The 21,455-nt window shown below is 42.2% G+C and overlaps 2 protein-coding genes across 5 annotated transcripts in view; one reads left to right on the top strand and one right to left on the bottom strand.

Annotated features, from left to right (window-relative positions):
- The first annotated feature begins 74 nt into the window (after positions 1-74).
- HNRNPA2B1 (heterogeneous nuclear ribonucleoprotein A2/B1) lies at positions 75-14,696 on the top strand. 4 transcript variants are annotated; one of them, XR_010794582.1, is made up of 12 exons: positions 1,706-1,876; positions 6,208-6,318; positions 6,773-6,919; positions 7,772-7,982; positions 8,402-8,503; positions 8,584-8,664; positions 9,579-9,641; positions 10,397-10,516; positions 11,391-11,513; positions 12,223-12,305; positions 13,668-13,772; positions 14,401-14,696. XR_010794582.1 is itself a non-coding variant. In XM_066631001.1 (11 exons), exons 1-10 carry the CDS (start codon positions 220-222, stop codon positions 12,282-12,284), a joined length of 1,059 nt encoding a protein of 352 aa, XP_066487098.1. In that variant the 5' UTR covers positions 75-219; the 3' UTR covers positions 12,285-12,305; positions 12,468-12,951. The 4 variants fall into 4 exon arrangements, 3 of the variants coding, with proteins under 3 accessions (XP_066487098.1, XP_066487099.1, XP_066487097.1); XM_066631001.1 differs by lacking the exons at positions 1,706-1,876; positions 13,668-13,772; positions 14,401-14,696 and adding exons at positions 75-258; positions 12,468-12,951; XM_066631002.1 differs by lacking the exons at positions 1,706-1,876; positions 13,668-13,772; positions 14,401-14,696 and adding exons at positions 76-249; positions 12,468-12,951.
- A 3,854-nt stretch (positions 14,697-18,550) lies between these two features.
- Positions 18,551-21,455, bottom strand: part of NFE2L3 (NFE2 like bZIP transcription factor 3) — an 88,525-nt gene continuing 85,620 nt past the window's right edge. Inside the window, exons 4-5 of the mRNA XM_066629146.1 lie at positions 20,822-20,905; positions 18,551-19,741 (exon numbers count right to left, since the gene is read on the bottom strand). Coding sequence (XP_066485243.1) covers positions 18,551-19,741; positions 20,822-20,905 — 1,275 coding nt within the window. The remainder of the gene's footprint in view (positions 19,742-20,821; positions 20,906-21,455) is intronic.

Below are 21,455 nucleotides of genomic sequence, written 5' to 3'. Positions count from 1 at the left end.
GGGGCGGGGAGGGGGAGGCGCCGCGGCAGCCGCAGCCAGGGCGGGCCGCCTCACAGCGCAGCGGCAGGCACCGCCCTCCTCGCTCCCGCCCTTCGCTGCGCCGCCGCAGCCGCCACAGTCGTTGGCCGTTGCACACGCCGCCGCCTCTCCCGCGCCAGGCTCCGCTCCACTCCGCTCCCAGCACCCGCTCGCCTCCTCCCTCGCCGGCCGCAGAACAAGATGCCCCGCGGAGACCGGGAGAGCGACTGGGTGAGTGAGGTAACGGACGGCGCAGCGCGGCGGTGGCCGCCTTCTTGCTCCCCCTTTGTGTCTCCCCGCGGGCGGGCCTGGCCCTCCGGGGCGGGCGGGCGGGCGCGGGCTGGGGACGCCCCCTCAGGACCGGTCGGGGAGGCGAAGCCGCGAGGAGCACCGCCTCCCCCAGGCTCGGGCCCCTGGCCGCCTCCACAGGCGCCTCGGGGATCCAAGATGGCGGGAGGCAGGCGCTGAGGGGAGAGGAGCGCTTCCCGGCACGGAGGGACTGTGGAGAGCGCGCTCTGTGCGCACCTTCGTCTGTGGGGCCGCTGCTTCACGACCAGGGGTGGCAACGGGCTGCTTTCCGTGCACCTCTCTCCCCGACCCCCCCCCCCCGTTTTGGCGGGATTCGGCTCCAGCGCGCCTCTTCGGCCATTTCCGGAAGGCTTTCAAGCGACCGCTTCGGCCATTTCCGGAAGGCTGCCGTTGCCTTCGGCTTTTTCCAGAAATGGCCGAAGCGGCCGCTCGGAAATGGGGAGGAAGCCGTTGGAGTTCTGGTATTTCCGACGCCGCCTCTTGTAATGACGAGTCGATGAGCAGATCCAAGTTTTTTGTTTTTAAAAAAACACTTAACGTCTTTTTGGGGTTCCCATTTCCACCGAAGTGGCCCCTCCCCCTTCTTGGAGCCCAGTCCTGTGCGTGTCTACTCAGAAGCAAGCCCCATTAGAGTCAATGGGCTTACTCCCGAGTAAGTGGAAAGGAGTGCATCCTGACAGCCCAATCCTCTGCATGTCTACTCAGAGTAAGCTCCATTATAGTCAATGGGCTTTCACTCAAGTAAGTGGACAGGCTTGTATCCCAAGAGCCCAATCCTCTGCATGTTTACTCAGAAGTAGCCCCATTATAGTCAGTGGGCTTACTCCCGAGTAAAAGGATTATAGTATCGATTGTGAGGCTTCACGCGTGTCCGAGGCGGAGCTGGGCAAAGAGAAATTTCCAAGTACGTAGCAGCGAAAAAGCGGCCATTATGCGGCGAAGAGAAGGGCCGTATTCTCGATACGGCGTTACGCAAAGCGCGTGGCGTCACGTGGGGCTGGGCTGAGCGACTGTGCGCCCGGGGTTGCGGCACGAGGCGAGGGGGGCCTGAACTGCGGCACGCACTACGCCGTTAACGTAGGTGCTTCGCAGCGAGTGACGCAGTGCGCGCGCGTTGGGAACGCTGGGGGGCGCGTTTGCCGAGAGGACGTTGGAGGGAAGAAGGTTCTGGAAGGGCTGGCGGCGGTTGGGCGGGGGGGAGGAGGCGGCTGCTCAGGCGCTGTGCTGCGGCGAGGGTCGGGCCTGCGCAGGCCCGGGGGAAGGATGGAGGTCGGTAGCCCGCCCGCTGCGAGTCGGACGAAAAAGGGGCGGGGACGCGGCCTGAGGGGAGAGCGCGAGTCTGCGAGGCGATGGCGTTGGATACAGCAGCACGTAGGGGGCGTACAAACTGCGCATGCGTAGGAGCTCTCCTTTCTCGGCCTCCTGGGAGCGAGCTTCCCCCTCCCTCCCGCTGCTGGGCGCCATTTTGTCTCCCAGCCTGCTGAGCACCGCGGCTTCCCAGAGCCCTCACATGGCGGAGCCATCTTCGCTGGGGAGGCGGGCCAAGCAAGTCAGTCTTTGAAGGGGGGCTAGTTCAGGGGTTGGAAAAACCTGCATCTGGACTCCTTCTCTGCGAGGCTCAGGTTTCCCCTGTTGGAATTCAATCTCAGCAGAAGAGGCTGTACTTTCCAGCATGGGGTTGTTTATGACAGTCCACAAGAGCATGACCCTTTTGCACCCACTCTGGCCAGTGGCATAGCTGGAGGGGGCAGAGCACTCAGGCTGGCAGGGAGGCGGGCAAGTAGCCCCCCACCGGGAATGGCTCCGAAGGCGGGCCGCTTGCCCGCCTCCCTGCCAGCCTGAGTGCTTTGCCCCCCCTCCAGGTACGCCACCGACTCTGGTCTCCTACAGTATTCTCTTCCAATGGGGCCACATTTACCTTGGTGACCTGTTTGAGCAATGGCCACACTCCACAACAGCAATGTCAGTTCACCTTTTCCCATCCAGCCCTGCAATTTATGACAACTGGTGAAAAGGCTAAAGATGTGCTTCTGTTAGAAAAAAAAGTTGGGTGCCAGCATGAAAAGTGGGTGCCAGTGTGAAAATTTGTTGCTGATACTGACTAAAATGGAATTTCGAGAAACAGACTTGTAGGGGGTAAAACTCAGAAAGTATTTCTAGATTACTGGGTCAATAGCAGTCATAACCCAATCCTATGCATGTCTACTTGAAATAAGTCCCATTAGAGTCAATGGGGCTTAAGTGTGGATGGGATCTGGCTGTTAGCCCTGCATGAGGCACATACTTGGGCAATCCTGGTGCCTCAGCTCTGTCAGGTCTGAGAGCAAGTAGGCTAGCTGATTTTAGGGAGCAGGCTCAGAACATGTCCATTGGATGCAGTTAAGCTATTTTGTGCCTATTGCAAAATCTCAAGTGCGTTGTTTACATTTAGATAGGTAGGGAAAAAATAGTTTTTTTTTAAAAAAAATAGCACCAGGAGGTATTCCTGCTCATAGGGACTTTTTTTTCTCCATTCCTTTTTTCCTTTTGTTTTCAAGAAAAAATTGTTCCTTTTTTCTCCATTAGTTGTTACAACCAAATCCATTGAGATGACAGTGTGGTGGGGAAATCCCATATTTGCCTTTGAAATTTTGCAGCTGTCTATTTTTTGTCTTACTTTCAGAACTTAAGATGGTTACCTATTTCTGGGAGATCTTAAATAATGTCATAGGTCGTGTGTCTATCACTATTTGACCACATGGGATAAGAGTGAGCTCTGAGAGTCAAACTTTCTTGACTTAAGCTACAGTCCTATACACATTTACTTGGGGGTAAGCCCTGCTGAACCCAATAGATTTGCATAGGATTGTTAGAAAATAATACAAGTTCATCTTTAATATATTCATTTATGTAAACTTACATAAATTTATTCAAATTTTAAATGTAAATTAATTATTTTTTCCCCTGACACAGTGTCGGAGAGCTGATGTGGCCCTCCTGCCAAAAACTTTGGACACCCCTGCTCTAGACCAGGGGTGTCCAATGTTTTTGGCAGGAGGGCCACATCATCTCTCTGACACTGCGTCGGGGGCCAGGGAAAGAAAGAATTAATTTACATCTAAAATTTGAATAAATTTACTTAAGTTTACATAAATGAATATATTAAAGATGAACTTATATGAATGAATGAAGGTCTTGCAATAGCTCAAGGCCTATAAAAGGCCTTGCACAAAGCAAGACTGGCCTTTCCTTTGCTGCAGCTACTGCATCACAGACGTGAAACAGCAAGCAGTGGAGGAAGCCCTCATCCCACAGCTCATGCAAAGAGGTCAAACAGTTGCCTTCATGCTGAGAGCAGTTGTGTTGGGCCAGTGCGGGCTGCAACAAATCTCTGGAGGGCCAGAGGCTCATTGGAGACTGGGGGCTCGCAGAGGGCCACACTGAGAGGCCTTGAGGGCCGCATGTGGCCCCAGGGTCGGGGTTTGGGCACCCCTGCTCTAGACCATTAAAATTAACCCACAGTTCTTGTATTTTGTTTTTTAAAACACCCTTTAGACTTTCTTAATAAAAATGCTTAAAGGTTACAAAAACTGCAGGGGCCCAATTGTTTTTCTCTCTCTCTCTCTCTTTGCAGGTTAAGCGTAAGGCAAGCAAGCCCCTTTGAGATTACCTCTGTGCTTTAGGAATGTGAAACTTGCTGTTTGAACTGTGAAGGAAGCTTGCAGTGCAACATTGGTTGAACTTCTTAATTTCCACATAGTGGTGTTTCTTCTCTTATTGTAGAGACTGTCCACTGAACTATGACCTTTTCAGTTCACTGTCACAGGCAGTAATTTCCATCATTAAAAATCCATGCAACAATTTTTCCAACCCATGGAAATGTAGCATTAAGAAAATGCAGACGCATAGATTGCCAATAGTCCACTGAAGAGTTTTAGAAAAGAGTTTTAGAAAGCGTGTGAAACAACAAAGCGGTTTTTGTACCTTAAAGACTAATAAGCTTGATTTACTATAAGCTTTTGTGGACCATAGTCCGCTTAATGAGACAAATGAACTGCCATCCTCAGTTGGCTGCATATAGATATACATGGGTGAAAATCTCTATCTTTGTGTTTGTGTGTATGTGTTCACTAGCTAACTGAGGATACTTCATGCATCTCAATAAGTGTACTGTGGTCCCCAAAAGCTTATGCGTAACCACCCTCTTATTAGTCATTAACATGCTGTAGGAACTCTTATTTTTACTGCAACAGCAGAAGTTTGTTTTGGAAGTTAAAAGTGTCTGGAATTCCATTTTCATTGTGAAACTGCTTATTTTTTTTCAAAGACACCGTTCAGAGAGAAATGTTTCCATGGAAGAACAGATTTCTGTAGACATGCTTGGAATATATCTTAGATATTTGTAGGTCTCATTACTAGCACCATTATTTATACTTAAATGCATTATTATGCATTATTATGCATTTGCCTGCATCTTCTGTGGGTACAGTAGCTTCATTAGAATTCAGGTTAAAAAACTTAATTTATGACCCTGAATTGTGCTTTTCTCCTTGCAAAGGGACCCAGGGAAGAGGGGAAAGTGACAACCCAATCCTAAGCATGTCTACTCAGAAGTCAGTCCCATTAGAGTCAATGGGGCTTACTTCCAGGAAAGTGTGGATAGGATTGGGCTGTGAGTGAGTTATCTACTCACCTAGGTGAATTCATGGGTCAGTAGCAGGGAAAGACAGAACCAATGACCAGTGTATAATCCTAAGCCAGGGCTTCCCAAAGTGTGGCCCACAGTGTCCTGGGCATCATGACAAACACATGGGAGTTGCAGGCTCCTTGCCACCCAGCAGTGAGACCACAAAGCAGTGCTGATGACTGCAGAGCAGAGGCTAGAAGCTTTTGCTGCTAGAAGGGCCCACTTGCATGCCCTGAGTCTTTTACCACTGTTGTCAGGGACACTCCTTGATCTCCAACCCAGAAGTAACTGGTGGTGACATTCATGCATCATCACCAATTATTTCCAGGTTCCAAGTGCTGTATCTGCAGCATAATGAGTGTTGTGAGGTAGGTACGTTTGGGAAGCACTGTCCTAAGCATATTTACCCATAAGTGAGTCTTACTGAATTCTTTAGGCATTACTTGCACATAAGTGTGTTTAGGATTGCAACCTAAAGATCACCTGAGAAATGTCTTTGCCGATTGTGACTAAGCTAGTTCCATTTTTGCAAAGCATAGATAACTTGGTTGTTATCTGAGTTGCTGGGTAGAATTCTGAGTGGTGCAGAAAGGTGTTAACTGGGCTTGGTAGTTATATATACATTTAACTACTTTAAGATACAACAATCACTTTTCAGTTTGTTTTTAATGTTTTAATGGAACATCAAACTGAGACTGGATTACATCTTAAACAGTTAATTAGAAAAATATTTTACCTTGAAGAGCCTTGGGTGTATTTTGTTTCCCTTGGTGTGAAATTAGCTACATTTATTCTCCGGTTTAGATTAATACCTAAGCTGCTATTCCTGTAGGCATCCGGTTCTGAGTGAGTTCTTCTACACCAGCCATTTTCAACCACTGTTCCGTGGCACACTAGTGTGCCGTGAGTGGTCCACAGGTGTGCCACAGGAATTTGGGTGAAGGTCATTTATTAATAGGACCAATGGGAGATGTGAGTCCCCACTGACAGCATGGTGTGCCTTGTCAATTGTCAAAAGCCTGGTGGTGTGCCTTGACCATTTTAATGCCTTGTCAGTGTGCCATGAGATGGAAAAGGTTAAAAATCACTGTTCTACACATTTCTTGGCATCAGATTACTTAGAACATATGCTTTTGTGTCAAATCCAGCTGTAAAACTATGTGCCCATTGTAGAGAACTGTATACTTATATTGTTCTGTTTTTGTTTTAATTAGAGAGAAAAGGAGCAGTTTCGTAAACTATTCATTGGTGGCTTAAGCTTTGAAACAACAGAAGAAAGTTTGAGAAACTACTACGAGCAATGGGGAAAACTAACAGATTGTGTGGTAAGTTATGTGTATTCGTCTCACTTGTTTGTTTTTTGTTAAAAAATATTTGAAGTGACTGTTTAAGAAATCCTAGTAGTTTCAAAAGTGGTTTACTATGTGACCCCCTGTTTGCAAAATATAAGCCCAAAGCTCTCTTGAGTTGATAACTTAGCACTGTATTGTGGATCCCAGTCATAAAATTATAGCAAGAGCATGAGATGGATTTAATGTCTACCAGTACATTAACTGAGTCAGGCTAAAAAGGCAACTGCAGCTAGCTACAAGTCTGGAAATTTGTCGATTTACTGGCAAGTTTATGTATCTGATTTTAAAGGGAACTTAGTGTCAAAATTCACTGCTTTGAATTTAATTGTTAACATTTTGTTGTTTTAGCTGCCTTGATTAATAGAAAGGAGGTGTTATGTGATAATTCCAAAACTATGGCTGAAATGCTAACCTTCTTATTTTCTAGGTAATGAGAGACCCTGCAAGCAAACGCTCACGAGGGTTTGGTTTTGTAACTTTCTCTTCTATGGCTGAAGTTGATGCTGCAATGGCTGCCAGACCTCATTCAATTGATGGAAGAGTAGTTGAGCCTAAAAGAGCTGTAGCTAGAGAGGTAAGATTTTGTTTGAGATTAGGAGATTTTATCTTGTGAGAGATTTCTCTTTGTGATTGTGCTTTTTAGAGCAGCTGACTTGCTGAAAGGTTTATAATAGTATCAGAGGAACTTTATTACTGATGTACGTGATGTACTGTAACTTTGATGAGTCGTGGGTGGCTTTTATGACAGGTTTCTGAAACTGAAGCAGTCTGCTGAAAGATGGTGGGATCTTTTGATTAAAGATCTTTTATTCGCTGTTTTACAAATCAGTGGGTAAGAATGCCACAGTTAGAAAACAAAATTTACTGAATTTTGATGATCATTCAGAATTGAGAGCTGATTAAGTATAGTGCCTAGGAGACTGAGCTACAAACCAGAAAGTCTGTTGTTAAAAGTGCATTTGCCATAAACTAATTAGGTGGCTGTTTGGGAAACCACTCACAGCTTTCACCTTAATCTGAAAGAGGGAGTTAATAAAACTCACCTAGCTCATGCAGGTTGTAACATGATAATTACAACACAATGTTTGTGAGATGTTTTGAACATTGTAATATTACTGTCAAATATAATTGTCAAAATCAGTCAGGGTAAAAGCAAAAAATAACTGGGTCCCTTTCAGGGAGAAGGGCAGGATACAAATAAAGTTGTTATTGTTATTATTGTTATTATTAACTTGCTTAAGGAATTTGTCAAGAATTAATAAAAATAACTCATAGTGGCAATCTTCCTTTGTATTATCAAAAACATTCTGATGTAAAACAATAGTAGAAATGAGTACCTTTAATGTTAAAACAGCAGCGTCAAGGTTTAGTTTTCTGTTGACCTAAGTAGCAACTCACCTAGTAGTTTATTGCAACTTTTTTCAAGGAATCTGGAAAGCCTGGGGCCCATGTTACTGTGAAAAAACTGTTTGTTGGTGGAATTAAAGAAGATACTGAGGAACATCATCTCAGAGACTACTTCTCAGAATATGGAAAAATTGACACAATTGAGATAATTACAGATAGGCAATCTGGTAAAAAGAGAGGCTTTGGTTTTGTCACCTTTGATGACCACGATCCTGTTGATAAAATTGTGTGTAAGTCACATTATCATCTTTGTTACCATTAAATATTTTATATGCTTGGGGCTTTATCACTACACTGGCAAATAAGTGTTTTAGGATGCTGCTGTTGAATGGAGAGTTTGTTGGCATATATTTGCAAGACTAGGTCATGGCTTTGAAACGTTCTACTCTTGTATAGGGAGATGACCCAGTCTGTTACTTCAAGTTTGTTTGCACAATTATTTATGGATCAGTTTTACAGTTTGCATTGGTGTAGTTTCGGCTGAAGCCAATATATTTGTGATAGTGAATTGCACTCTAGCATTAGTTTTTGTTATAGCTTTTTTTTGGGGGGGGGGATACTTATAAAGTGAGATTGTAGTTGAGGATTACATCGAATATTATACCATTTGCACTTAACATGTTCTTTTTATGCTTGTCTGTTATTACAGTGCAGAAATATCATACTATTAATGGGCATAATGCAGAAGTAAGAAAAGCTTTATCTAGACAAGAGATGCAAGAAGTTCAGAGCTCAAGGAGTGGACGAGGAGGTATGTTGTTAATTGCTTTATGCTGACGATTTCAAAAATATTTTATATATTATACGTAAATAGGTATCATTTATACTTAGGTAACTTTGGCTTTGGAGATTCTCGTGGAGGTGGTGGAAACTTTGGTCCAGGTCCAGGAAGTAACTTCAGAGGTGGATCTGGTAAGTCAGATAATTACTGTTGTATTTTCATAACACTAAACACACCATCCTAGACATCCATGGCACTTTCCCAAGTTGGGGCTCAGTAAAATTGTTAGCTGGGCATCCTTGGACATACATATGAAGCTCCCATAGGGAGTCAGTCCAGTGCCCATCTAGCTCAGTATTGTTTATGTTGACAGGTAGCAACTCTAAGCTATTTTCAACTGGTGTGCCGCATATAGTCTGCAGGTGTGCCACAAGAGTTTGGAGGAGGGTCATTTGTTAGGGCCGCCGGGGGATGTGAGCCCCTGCTGTCAATGGGTGTGCCTTGTCAATTGTTAAAAAACTGATGGTGTCCCTTGATGATTTTAACACCTTGACTGTGTGTCATGAGATGAAAAAGGTTGAAAATTGCTGCTTTAAGGCACCAGTTCCCAAAGTGTGCATTGTTACACCCTGGACGTCGCAAAGCACTTACTGGGTTGTTGTGGGCTGTCCATTGCCCTAGCAGGGAGATCATGGTGCAGACCTCCAAACAAGCAGCTACGGTGTGCAAAAATGGCACGCTGGGGGAAGCCCACCCACTCTGATTCGCTTACCGCTGTTTTGGAGACTTGTGACGAGCCACAAACCCGGAAGTGAGTGTCCAGTGACATCATGTGACATGTTTTGTGTCACTGCCGCTCACTTCTGGGTTCCAAGAGCATCATGGCAGCCATACGTTTGGGAACCACTGCTCTAAGGCTTTAGACATGGGCCTGGCCAAACCCCACATGGAGATGCCAAGGATTAATCCTAAGACATGCATGCAAAAATATGGTCCCATCCATGGAAGCCTTGGTTACAAACGGTGCTGCTGGTTTTCCTCATGCAAGCATGATCTCAGTTTTTTAAAACCTCTATAGATAACTAACTACTGTTTTCCCCAACAGATGGCTATGGTGGTGGTCGTGGATTTGGCGATGGATACAATGGATATGGAGGAGGACCAGGAGGTTAGTTTGTTTGAGAAGATGCAGCACGTTTTTGCTTTGACTAAAAGTGAAAATACAATTATCTTATTTCCATCAGTGTATCTATTGATATAATTTTTATAGTAGAAATGTAGGTTGTGTATGGCCATTATACTCCTTCTGTCTTATATTACTTCAGTGTGGATATGTTTTTCTTACACATTCAGAATGAATTTAGTGGCTAGCATATATGGCTACTTGAATCCATTCATTGTAGATCATGGAAATGTGTCAATATAGATACAATTTTTTTAAACCAAATAATCTCCAAATGGTGTCGTCTTTACTTTTATTAAAAACAATATATTAGTATTTCATGAAAACTGAAATCATAGGAATGGTTTTATCGCAGAACACGTGCCTTTCAGGATCAGATCCTAGCTCAGTAGCATTTCCATAAAATTAAGATTCATGATTCTATAGAGTAAATCAGATCCATAATATGAAATCCACTATCCACTGCACATATTCCACCCCGTGTCCTGCAGAGACTGGTCCTTGGTCATTTATCATTGCGTTCCTATGCTACATGATGAATTGCTTTTGATATACAGGAAAGACAGTTTGTGATATTGCACAGAGTTTTGCTGTTACCGGTCAGAAGTCAGCCGGACAAACAACTGACTTAAACTTGCCTTGAAATAGCTCTTGAGTAGTGACCATAATAGTCTTTGTGGCCATAGCAGTACCTGTGATGTGAGCTTTATATTTTTCTCTTTATACTTATTTTGCAATAGGTGGCAACTTTGGAGGCAGTCCTGGTTATGGAGGAGGAAGAGGAGGATATGGTGGAGGAGGACCTGGATATGGCAACCAGGGTGGGGGCTATGGAGGTGGCTATGACAACTACGGAGGAGGTAATAACTTGAAAGTAAAAATAACTTTTAAAAGAGTCTTGAACGTTTGTTTGAAACAGGAACACTTAAGTCTTAGCAATTTTATTTAAGCATTTGATCATCACAAGCTTGCTTTGAAAAGTGTTTATCATGATTGATCTGAAAGCTGTATTAGTATAGCTTTAGCAGCCTATCTGATTTTTATAGCTTGTGTGATGGTTAACAATATTTTTATGCTGTTAGCTGCTTTAATCAAAGTGTTAGTATATAACAGCAGTTTTCAAATGGTGTGCTGTGGCATATTTGCTGCAAGCAATCCATAGAAATGTTGTAGCAGTTTGGGGCAGGGTATTTTATTAAAGGGCCATTGGGGATTTAGAAGTAGCCTACCTCAGAATGCCAGGTACAAGGGAGTGGCACCCAGGATGCAGGTCTCTTGTTGTCTTGTGTGCTCCCAGAGGCATCTGGTGGGCCACTGAGATACAAAAAACGACTAGATGGGCCTTTGGCGTGATCCAGCGGAGCTCTTATGGGGATTTAGACTCCTGTCGGCAGCATGGTGTGTTTTGCCGATTGTCTAAAAACTCATGGTATACCCTGAAAATTTTAGAGTCTTGTCAGTGTGCTGCGTGATGAAAATGTTTGAGCATCACTTGGTGCTTTACGCTTCTTATTTGGAGTGTCAGTACATAATAGGTACAAGAAGAAACTATGTTAAGGGCAAATGTGTGAAACACTCATTCTCTTAACTACTTTGAAATAGATGGATTGCAATAAAAGCACATATCTTCATAGAAGTGCAGGGACTTCAGCCTATAACTTTGCATACCAGACACTAATGTTCTGGTAATTGTGCCACATTGGACAACTGAGCATTATCTCTTTATTGATTCAGGCAATTACGGAGGTGGAAATTACAATGATTTTGGAAACTACAACCAGCAGCCCTCAAACTATGGTCCAATGAAGAGTGGAAATTTTGGTGGAAGCAGGAACATGGGAGGACCATATGGTGGGGGTAATATGTTCAAATTCAATATAAATATTGGTTTGCAGTCTTTATTATACAAGTTGGGTGTGAAGAGAAGTGTGCACATACTACTGAGCATTATTTGTTAGCTAGTTGATGACCAATCAAGTTTGATAGGCATTGGGAAAAATGAAAACATTTAATCCTTTTCAGAGTTGTGTTCACTCCTGTTTTACACGTTGAAGTGAAACTAGCCAGGATCCACCACTTGCTCTGGCAACTATAAACAGCAACTATCTTGCTGATTGTGATGTGATGGAGAGCATTTCTTCCATCTGTTCCACATCCACTTGTCTGTAATGGTGGCCATTGCCAAAAGTCCAGCAAGGTTAAGATGACTGACCTGATTTTCCAACTCTGCCTGTTTACATGAGTCCAATTACAACCTCAGAGCCTGAGAAGAAAATAAGAAACACAATAGATAGAGCCTATATTGGAGTCATGCTTTTCTTCCTTTTTTAAAAAAACAAACCTTCTGTTAATCAGTTTCTTTAAATGTGGTGGCGGCTCTGGCTTTTGTTATATTTTATATGAAGTGGGAAGATATTGAATATATTATTCTGTTAATGTGCAAGTCAGCAATCATGCAATTCTCACCAGAACTTTGGAGGTATAGAGGGATTGGAGTTAGGTTAAATATGTTTTTATGCACTTGGATATGTGTGTGCTAATTTTATGTTCATTTCCACAATTACAGGAAACTATGGTCCTGGAGGAAGTGGAGGAAGTGGGGGTTATGGAGGGAGAAGTCGTTATTGAACTTCTGTAAGCTTTTAATGGGTGAGTGTACCTTTTTTAATTGCTAAAATTTGCAAGTGTTTCTTGGCTTTAGCTGCAGGGGTAAAAGCTTTTTAGGATCATATTATCTTTCCTTTAAAAAGAAACTGGTTAGATGGATAACTTCGTAACCTATTTTTTTACTCTTTACTTCTGTTGAAACAGGCTTCACTGTATAAATAGGAGAGGATGAGCCCAGAGGTAACAGAACAGCTTCAGGTTTTCGAAATAACATTGTTAAGGAAACACTTATCTCAGTCATGCATAAATATGCAGTGATATGGCAGAAGACACCAGAGCAGATGCAGAGAGCCATTTTGTGAATGGATTGGATTATTTAATAACATACCTTACTGTGGAGGAAGGATTGTAAAAATGCCTTTGAGACAGTTTCTTAGCTTTTTAATTGTTGTTTCTTTCTAGTGGTCTTTGTAAGAGTGTAGAAGCATTCCTTTGATAATGTTAAATTTGTAAGTTTCAGGTGACATGTGAAACCTTTTTTAAAAAAATTTCTCAAAGTTTTGACAAGCTATTAGCCAGGATCATGGTGTAATAAGACATAACGTTTTCCTTTTAAAAATTTAAGTGCGTGTGTAGAGTTAAGAAGCTGTTGTACATTTATGATTTAATAAAATAATTCTAAAGGAAATGCTGTGTAATTATAGATTTATTTAAATTACGTTGTAAATTAAGGCAAGGAGTGGGTAGTAGAAGGTCCCACAAATACTACAAAGTTGTTGTTGTTTATGTAAAATGCTGGTCAGATAATGTTTTCTGTAAATCACCAGGTTTAAAATACCTAGATAACTTAAGGGATATCTCTGCGAGGAGAAACACCTTTTTAGATCTTTTAGATGCTGCTTCTTCAATGGCAAGGAAAGGAAATATCCCCAGCGAGGTACTCTTCCAGGGACACAGGTCTAGTGCAAGAGAACTCTTGAGAACGGCACTAAGTTCAGCCAGTCTTAAAAAGCTGTGCTGTACTTCTGCAAAGCTTTAACTACAGTAGTTTTATAAGGATGCCAACGAGAGCTGAGGGTGTAGAGCAAAATAGTTCTAAGCTTCAGTTAAACTTCTTTAGGTAAGATCTTATTTACTTTTCCTTTCTTAATATTCCAAAAACAAGAAACTAATACTATATGACAGTGTACTGTTTCAGTATAGTGGTTATGTTATTTAGTTTAACATAGCAATGAACCAAGTTAACAATTGTATATAAAAAGTAATGGCTTTTTATTTGTTTCTTGGGATGCTGTTGTTTGTGTTTTTGTTTTTTTTGTTTGTTCTCTTCTGGCTATTATATTTTGATTTCATTTATTTTAATTTCAACTGCTTAACCTATCTTTTCCCCCTACTGGAATCTAGCTTTATGCACCATGGACAAGCAATAGACCTGCTGAGCAAATGAACCAGCCAACTGTCCATTAATGCTTTGCAAGGGTTGCATCCCTGCTCTGGTTAGTTAAAATGGTATGTGGCAGTTCATTTACATGGTACAATTTTTTGTATTTACCCTTCAATTTTAATTTTTTTAAAAAGCCTGTACATTTCAATGGCAGTTTTAAAAATAGGGTAATCAGGTGTACAGTGTGATTGAAGTCTTACTGCTATGGACATCTTCCGTGTTTTTTAAAACTTTGTCTAAAATATTCATTGTAGACTCATCAAATATTTTCCTTATTGGTTTCCAACACTCATTCTTAGCAGTACTGTGCAAGTGTTTGTATGTAAAGAGAATTTGAAGAGCAGTTTTTGACTTGCTAATTGCATTTGGCTAGGATGCAAACATTTGTCTTCATTTGTTAGATGCACAGTCAAGATTTCTCTGCCATTTAACTTTGCAGTACTATTGATACTGAAAGCTTTATGTGGAGTAGCATACTATTTGGTATAAAGAAAAGCACAGTGTAGAATTGCTTACAGCTTTTTGGCTCTTATATTTGTCTGGAACACTTTCATTGTACCAAGTAATCTGCACGCTCAAAAGCCTGGATTTACCTTATCTGCAGTTTATGGCCGTTTGCTGAAATTTTCCTATAAGTGATATGAAGAGACACAAATGATAAACCTCTTCAGATACTTTTTTTTTCTTTGGCAGGAAGGTGACAGGCTGCAGGTAACTTATGAAGAAGTGGTCAACCACAGAAACTTCAAGAAATAAGATATTTCTGTTCTCATCACAAAATAACTGGTTTTGCTGGTTTTATTAAAACCTTTTAGGTCAAACATTACTGTAGAATATTAGTGCAGCCTCTTTCTAATGCTTTTTAAAAATATATAAAATTATGGTAATGTCTGTTTTTAGAATGTTTGGCTAGGAAATCAAGACCTGTTTTAAGACAAATACTGTGTCATATTTTTATAACTGATAATAAACTTTTCTACAAAAAAATATTACTAGTGTGGTAACGTCTTAATGTTTTGTGCACAATTAAATCATAATCCAAGCAAAACACATTCTGTCTGATTTAGTGCTTGTCCTGGGGATAGCCATCCTTCCGATCTCCTTCCTTCTCTATTTTGATGAACTTGATTGACTTTTATATTAAGAGCACAGACATTTCTGGGGATTAGCTTTTCTGCCATATGAAAACTGAGCAGTTTCTTCTCTCTAAAACTATCAAGGCTGAAGATGCTTACATAACCCTGTATCTGTGATAGGAGTATATCTTGATATCTGTCCATTGATAAGAATGGTGGGCCTAATGTTCCTTTCTAGACATGGATTCTTATGCTAGCCAAACTGGATGTGTCTAACTGCTATTTTCTCTTTTGAAAGTAGCGTAAAATCTATGGCAGAGTTTTTCAGCTGTTAGTTTTTGAGGTGTTGTCCAGTGGTATGCACAACACATGTGTCACCCACTGCCTGGCAGTGAGAATGCGATGCTACAAATGGGCAATAGGGGGCTCGACAGGCAGCGCTCCAGTGCATGGTTTTCACACACTTGAAAACATTGTCTCACCTGCTCTGAGCCTTTTACTACTGTTTGTATTATCACATCTGGCCTCCCAACCCAGCTGTCACTAGCCATGTCATTGATAGTTACTTCCAGTGGTACTTAATACAGCAGCCAGCATAACTCACGTTAAGAGTTCCTAAAAACAGTTCAATGGTTGTATATGAGATTTCATATTGTTTCACGTTCTTTATTCATGCTGACGGTAGTTTCCCAGTTTGATAACTACCTCCCTTTAGAACACCTGAACAAATCTGGTTCTAAATTGATATGAGTAGTAGATTTAAGTCTACAACAATCCATAGCTTGCAAAGCTCACAGATTTTCTCCCACTCCAGCCTTCCCAGTAGTCATAAGAGAAAAGAGAGCAACAATGACAACTCTAAACAAAGTAAAACACTTTATTATTGTAGAAAGATAAATAACATCCCAACAGTAAATAAATTCTGTAAACTCTGGGAGTTTTGTTTCAAATGCTCCAAAGCTAACAGATTAGCAATCTTCTCATAAAGCTTGTAACTTGGCTTTTCCTGTGTATTCAGCTGCAGTGCTCAGAGAAGCAAGTCATAATTCTATTTGCAGAAACTAAAATACATGTATGCAAGTTCTCCAATTGTAGTAAAACAGGTACACTGAATACTTGCAATAGCTTTTATACATTTATAGGGCTGTATGTGTTCTTCAGGCACACAAAGTAGTATTGAACATAAAATTCAGTATCCCAAGAAATTCAGCTTTAGGAAAAAATAAAAAAATAAGAACTTGCTACAAGTGTAGTTTGGGGCTATAGTTATAGGACTGTTATATTGGGCAGACATCCTATTTTTTTTCCTCAGGTTTGGAAGTTCTTACTATGATCAGAGATAATAATTTGACCAGAAAAATGTGTGTATACACTATGGGCAAATATGCCACTTAGGCCTAATTCTAACCTGCTTTCCAGCACCCACGTAAGGGTAATGCAGCTCTAAGGGAACAAACGTTCCCTTACTTTGAGGAGGCCTCTGAGTGCCACCCAACTGCAGGATGCAACACATGCCCCATTGGCAGTGCTATGCTAGTGCTGGAAAGTTAAGTTAGGATCTGGGTCTTAAACTAATGTTGCTATTCAGCCTTGAAAGGGTATGAACAATGAGAACCCAATCCTGAGCTGGTACTGCTGATGGTGAGTGTCACAGTCAGTTGGCAACCTTCAGTCTCGAAAGACTATGGTATCGCGCTCTGAAAGGTGGTTCTGGAACAGCGTCTAGTGTGGCTGAAAAGGCCGATTCGGGAGTTACAATCCCTTCCACACTGGGAGCAAGTGCAGTCTGTCCCTGGCCTGTCTCCCTGGCTATGGGCCTTCCTTCTTTGCCTCTTAGCCTCAGACTGTTGGCCAAGTGTCTCTTCAAACTGGGAAAGGCCATGTTGCACAGCCTGCCTCCAAGCGGGCCGCTCAGAGGCCAGGGTTTCCCACTTGTTGAGGTCCACTCCTAAGGCCTTCAGATCCCTCTTGCAGATGTCCTTGTATCGCAGCTGTGGTCTACCTGTAGGGCGCTTTCCTTGCACAAGTTCTCCATAGAGGAGATCCTTTGGGATCCGGCCATCATCCATTCTCACGACATGACCGAGCCAACGCAGGCGTCTCTGTTTCAGTAGTGCATACATGCTAGGGATTCCAGCACGTTCCAGGACTGTGTTGTTTGAAACTTTGTCCTGCCAGGTGATGCCGAGAATACGTCAGAGGCAGCGCGTGTGGAAAGCATTCAGTTTCCTCTCCTGTTGTGAGTGAAGAGTCCATGACTCACTGCAGTACAGAAGTGTACTCAGGACGCAAGCTCTGTAGACCTGGATCTTGGTATGTTCCGTCAGCTTCTTGTTGGACCAGACTCTCTTTGTGAGTCTGGAAAACGTGGTAGCTGCTTTACCGATGCGTTTGTTTAGCTCGGTATCGAGAGAAAGAGTGTCGGAGATCGTTGAGCCAAGGTACACAAAGTCATGGACAACCTCCAGTTCATGTGCAGAGATTGTAATGCAGGGAGGTAAGTCCACATCCTGAACCATGACCTGTGTTTTCTTCAGGCTGATTGTCAGTCCAAAATCTTGGCAGGCCTTGCTAAAACGATCCATGATGGCCCTCAATGCCAGCCCAGCACTGGAGGTAGCTCAGCAGCAGCTGGTGTTGGTCTAGCAGAGTGGATTACCAGTGCTCCGCCATTCAGCAGTCATGCAAACCATGGGGTTGTAGGAGGCAGAAGCGGCAGAGCTCTGTTCCGCCATATCCAGAGCCTGTGTCAGGCTGCAGGCCCAACACAGGCTCTTGATTCTGTGCTAGCCCAAGGGCTGCTGCAGAATGGAGTAGCCACATTGCAGGACTACTTTCCTTACCCAAGGGAAAGAGACAGAAGTCCTGTTAGGGAGCTGCTGGTGGCTGCCCTGCTGTGCATACAATGCCATGGCAGCTGTTTCGGTATGAGCAGCTCAATTGGGCTGAGAATCAGTAAGGTTTTGGCTAAAACAGAAGTTTGGGATGATGAGTGTGGATTTCATAAATTGTTCCCTGACCTTTACTGTCCTATTGGGTGCTGAATGGGAGGGGGGAGGGGGCGAACTGGAGTTCCTGTAGTCAGGACAGCAGAATTTAACTGCTAGGCATAACTCTTCTTATTTTTGCTGGTCTTTGACCGTAACAATACAATACAACTCTCCTCTTACTAGCCAAAGTGGAATAAATTGTTCAAAAACACGCAAAACAATTAGGCCCACTTTTTTCCTGGCTGATTTTGTCTTTGCACTATTTGTGCTTTTCATACATTACCTGAGCATACTGTTCAGACACGGCACTAAAGGCAATTAATCCACAAAGGTTTAAGCAATAGGAGGCTGACCCTTGCTGAGTTGGATCGTTGGTCTATCTAGCTCAGGATTATCTTCACATGGACTGGTAGCAGCTGTTCTGGGATTCAGACAGGGTCTTTCCCAGTCCTGCAAGTTCCTACTAGTGACTTAAGGTCCAATCCTGTCCCATTTTCCAGCTCTAATGCAGCAGCAATGCAGGCCCCAAGGTAAGAGAATAAACTCCCTTACATTAAGGACGCCTCTATGACTACCCACCTTCACTGCAGGATGCAGTTTGTTCTCTGTTGGTATGGTTGCATCAGTGCTGGAAAGAGAATTGGACCCTTGTGTCCTAAAAACAATGCAGTTTTGAAATTGCAACTTCTAGCTTAACTTTCTGTTGTGTAAACTATAACTTCACATAGTCAAAACACCCATTCCCATTACTATACCTTTGTTGTGAGCACATTTCTGTCATTTTTTATTTTGAGGAGTTTTTTTGGGCTCCAGTTTGACTGCTCTTCTAGGTACAACCAGAACACTGCCATTTTTACAACAGCATAGAGTGTACTGACCTGGATTTACAGGGCTTCCTTGGTCATCCCTTAGTCTGCTGAAAATGTCCCAATAAAGGTCATCTAGTTTTTGTTTAATGAGGTTAATTGATCTATTGCACTGGGCTTTTTCCTTCTTAAGGCTTTCCTTTTTTGCTTGAAGGTGACAAACATCGTCTTCCAGGTTCATAATTGCATCTAGTTTACGTTTGCGGCAGTTTTGAGCAGCAACTTTGTTTTTCCCCCTCCGCCGTATATCCCGAATAAGTGATCGTTGATTATCTGTCAGGTAATATCTGGATAACATACTATTAAAGGAATCAACAGGCAATGTTATAATATCATTCACAGAAAATGGAATTCTCAGGGCTTTTGCACGCCATTCATCATGGTTTGGGCTTCTATTTGTGTCAATATTCCTACTTCTGTCTTTGTTGGATTTCTCTGGCCATACATGGCCATGTTCAGACGTAGATGGTGCCAGCTGATGTGGGGTCTGATTGTATGTGTGGTTATGAAACACGTCTATAAGTGATTCTGTACTGAGGTCATAATTCTCTTGATAATCCATGTGGCAATACTTGCTGTATTCCAGGCAACAGCCTCCTACAGCTCCTAAAATGTCACAGGAAGCAGATTCAGCATCACTGTCACAAGTCAAAATAAATGAAGAATTGCTGTGATCTAAATTTAAAGACAGTCTAGGATCAGAATCGGGTTCTTCAAAAAGAGAAGAGGCTTCCACCGGGTCAAAATTTTCCTCTATGGCTAATGATGTGATATTTATTTCATCAAACCCGCTTGCATCCATGCCCATGAAAAAATCCTGGTTTGTCAGGTTCCTGCATCCATTATCAGATGCAAATATCCCCAGCAAGTTGGTGGTATTCATTAGTGATGTGTCAGAATAGGTTAGGCTAGAATTCAGTGACAAAGTGTTTTGTATCTCCAAATTGTTTTCTGCATTTACTGTAGCAGTTTGGTCTGTTCCCATCATAGCATCCTGAAGGCTCACATTGTGGCTGATAGCATGGGTCAAATCTACAGTGCTGTTAATGTTTGGGAAGTTCACACTACTGTTAATAGTTGCAAGATTCCTCAATAAATGCTCCTGAAAGGGGAAAAAAAAATGAGGATAAGATTTCTATGTATATTTAAATCCTACTACTGTTTCAGCAGCAGCAGCAGCATTCATTTTTACATTCCCAGAGAACAGGCTTAGAACATTTAGCTTCCAAGTCCAAAGTTCCTTATATCCCTTCACTTAAGAATGCAAAATTTTTTTGTAGGATCAGCTATCAAAGAAAAAGTCATCACTGCAAGAGTTAACAGTAAATACTAAAAATACAGGAAGCAGGAGTAACAGTAATATGCAAAAGCAGTTTCTGTTTAAGACTTCTATCAGCAATACAAATTAAGTCCACTACAACCCTCCAGTCCTGCTGAAAGAAATGTAGTTTGCATTGTTTTCCAAAGGTTAATTGTGGACAGTATCCAAGGAGTGAGTTCCACAGCCTACATTCAATTACAGTCTTTCTTCACTCCCAACAAAATTTATCCAGCAGATCTGAAGGGAGCAGGGATCATACAGGAAGACAAGAATGCAGGAAAAAAAACTTGAAGAGGTCAAGACAAACACCTTCAACATCATGCCCCAGAATCCAGGTTCTGGTTTACAGTAGAAATAGCTACTACTTCAATGCAAAGCTTGTTATTGATACACCATTGATGCTGCATAAAATTGTCCAAGTCCATATAGATGGGTAATGCCACAGGAGGAGATACTAGGTTGGGTGAACCTACAAGACAGTGTCCAGGCTGATAGGAATTGTCCAGTCAAAAGCAGATAAACTTTGCTAACAGCTGCATTGGTCCATTAGCAAAAAATCCAGAGGTGGCTACCAGGCAGACTACATAGTAATGGCAGATTAGATGGGTGATTTTTCAGTTTTTCCAAAAGTAATACAAGCTACCATGACAAAACTCTACTGCTTGAATTACACACCAACTCTACAATTAACATACCCATCTGACTCAATGTGATGCAATCCTTAACACACTTACTTGCAAGTAAATCACATTGAGTCGAATGGACCTCTGTGTAGACATAAGATTGTTTAGTAAGCCAACTAGTAGCACTACTCACTACTGTGGTTAGTTTACGAACTTGCATGCAAATATTCATATTTACCTCTAGTACATTTTCAGTCAGTGATGTTGGTAATGGAAAATAACTCTCCAAGGGAAGAGAAGATTCAATGGCACTTCTGTAGTTCTGACAAAAACAGATAACATGCATACACTGAAACAAGTATGTCTCCAGCGATAAGGGCAAATTCCACTTAAAGTTGTGAAAAGAGGGGGCAGAAACCTCCTTCCCTGGTTCAGGTCATCAAGTGGTCAGCAGATGTATACTTGTAAACACCAAAGTAAACCAATTCGTGTATCAACCATGGCTGATAATAGGTACATTAGTATCAGGAATGACCACAGCTAAGGGGTCCAGGGCCATGAAAAGGCCCACAATTGATCCTGCTGCTATTAAGGTAGGATAAATACTTAAAGTTTTAGAATATTTAAAATAGTCCTCTAGAAGAAATATTTTTGAGTTTTTAAAATGTTACAAACAACCAGAAGCTTCAAAGGGACAAATGTTTAAAAACTGGGCTGTAAGTTCTCCTTTATGTAATTGGGTGTATTGACAAACTAAGCCCAGGTTGCAACTGAAACGAATGTGTACGGAATTTTACATATATTTTCAAATATGTCTAAGTTGGTTTGTTTAGCTCTCATTTCCTTCCGATTTACTTCTCATCTCACCTGTG

Source organism: Tiliqua scincoides, chromosome 5 (assembly GCF_035046505.1).
Source record: "Tiliqua scincoides isolate rTilSci1 chromosome 5, rTilSci1.hap2, whole genome shotgun sequence".
NCBI lineage: Eukaryota > Metazoa > Chordata > Lepidosauria > Squamata > Scincidae > Tiliqua > Tiliqua scincoides.
This window is presented reverse-complemented; position numbering and strand designations above follow the sequence as displayed.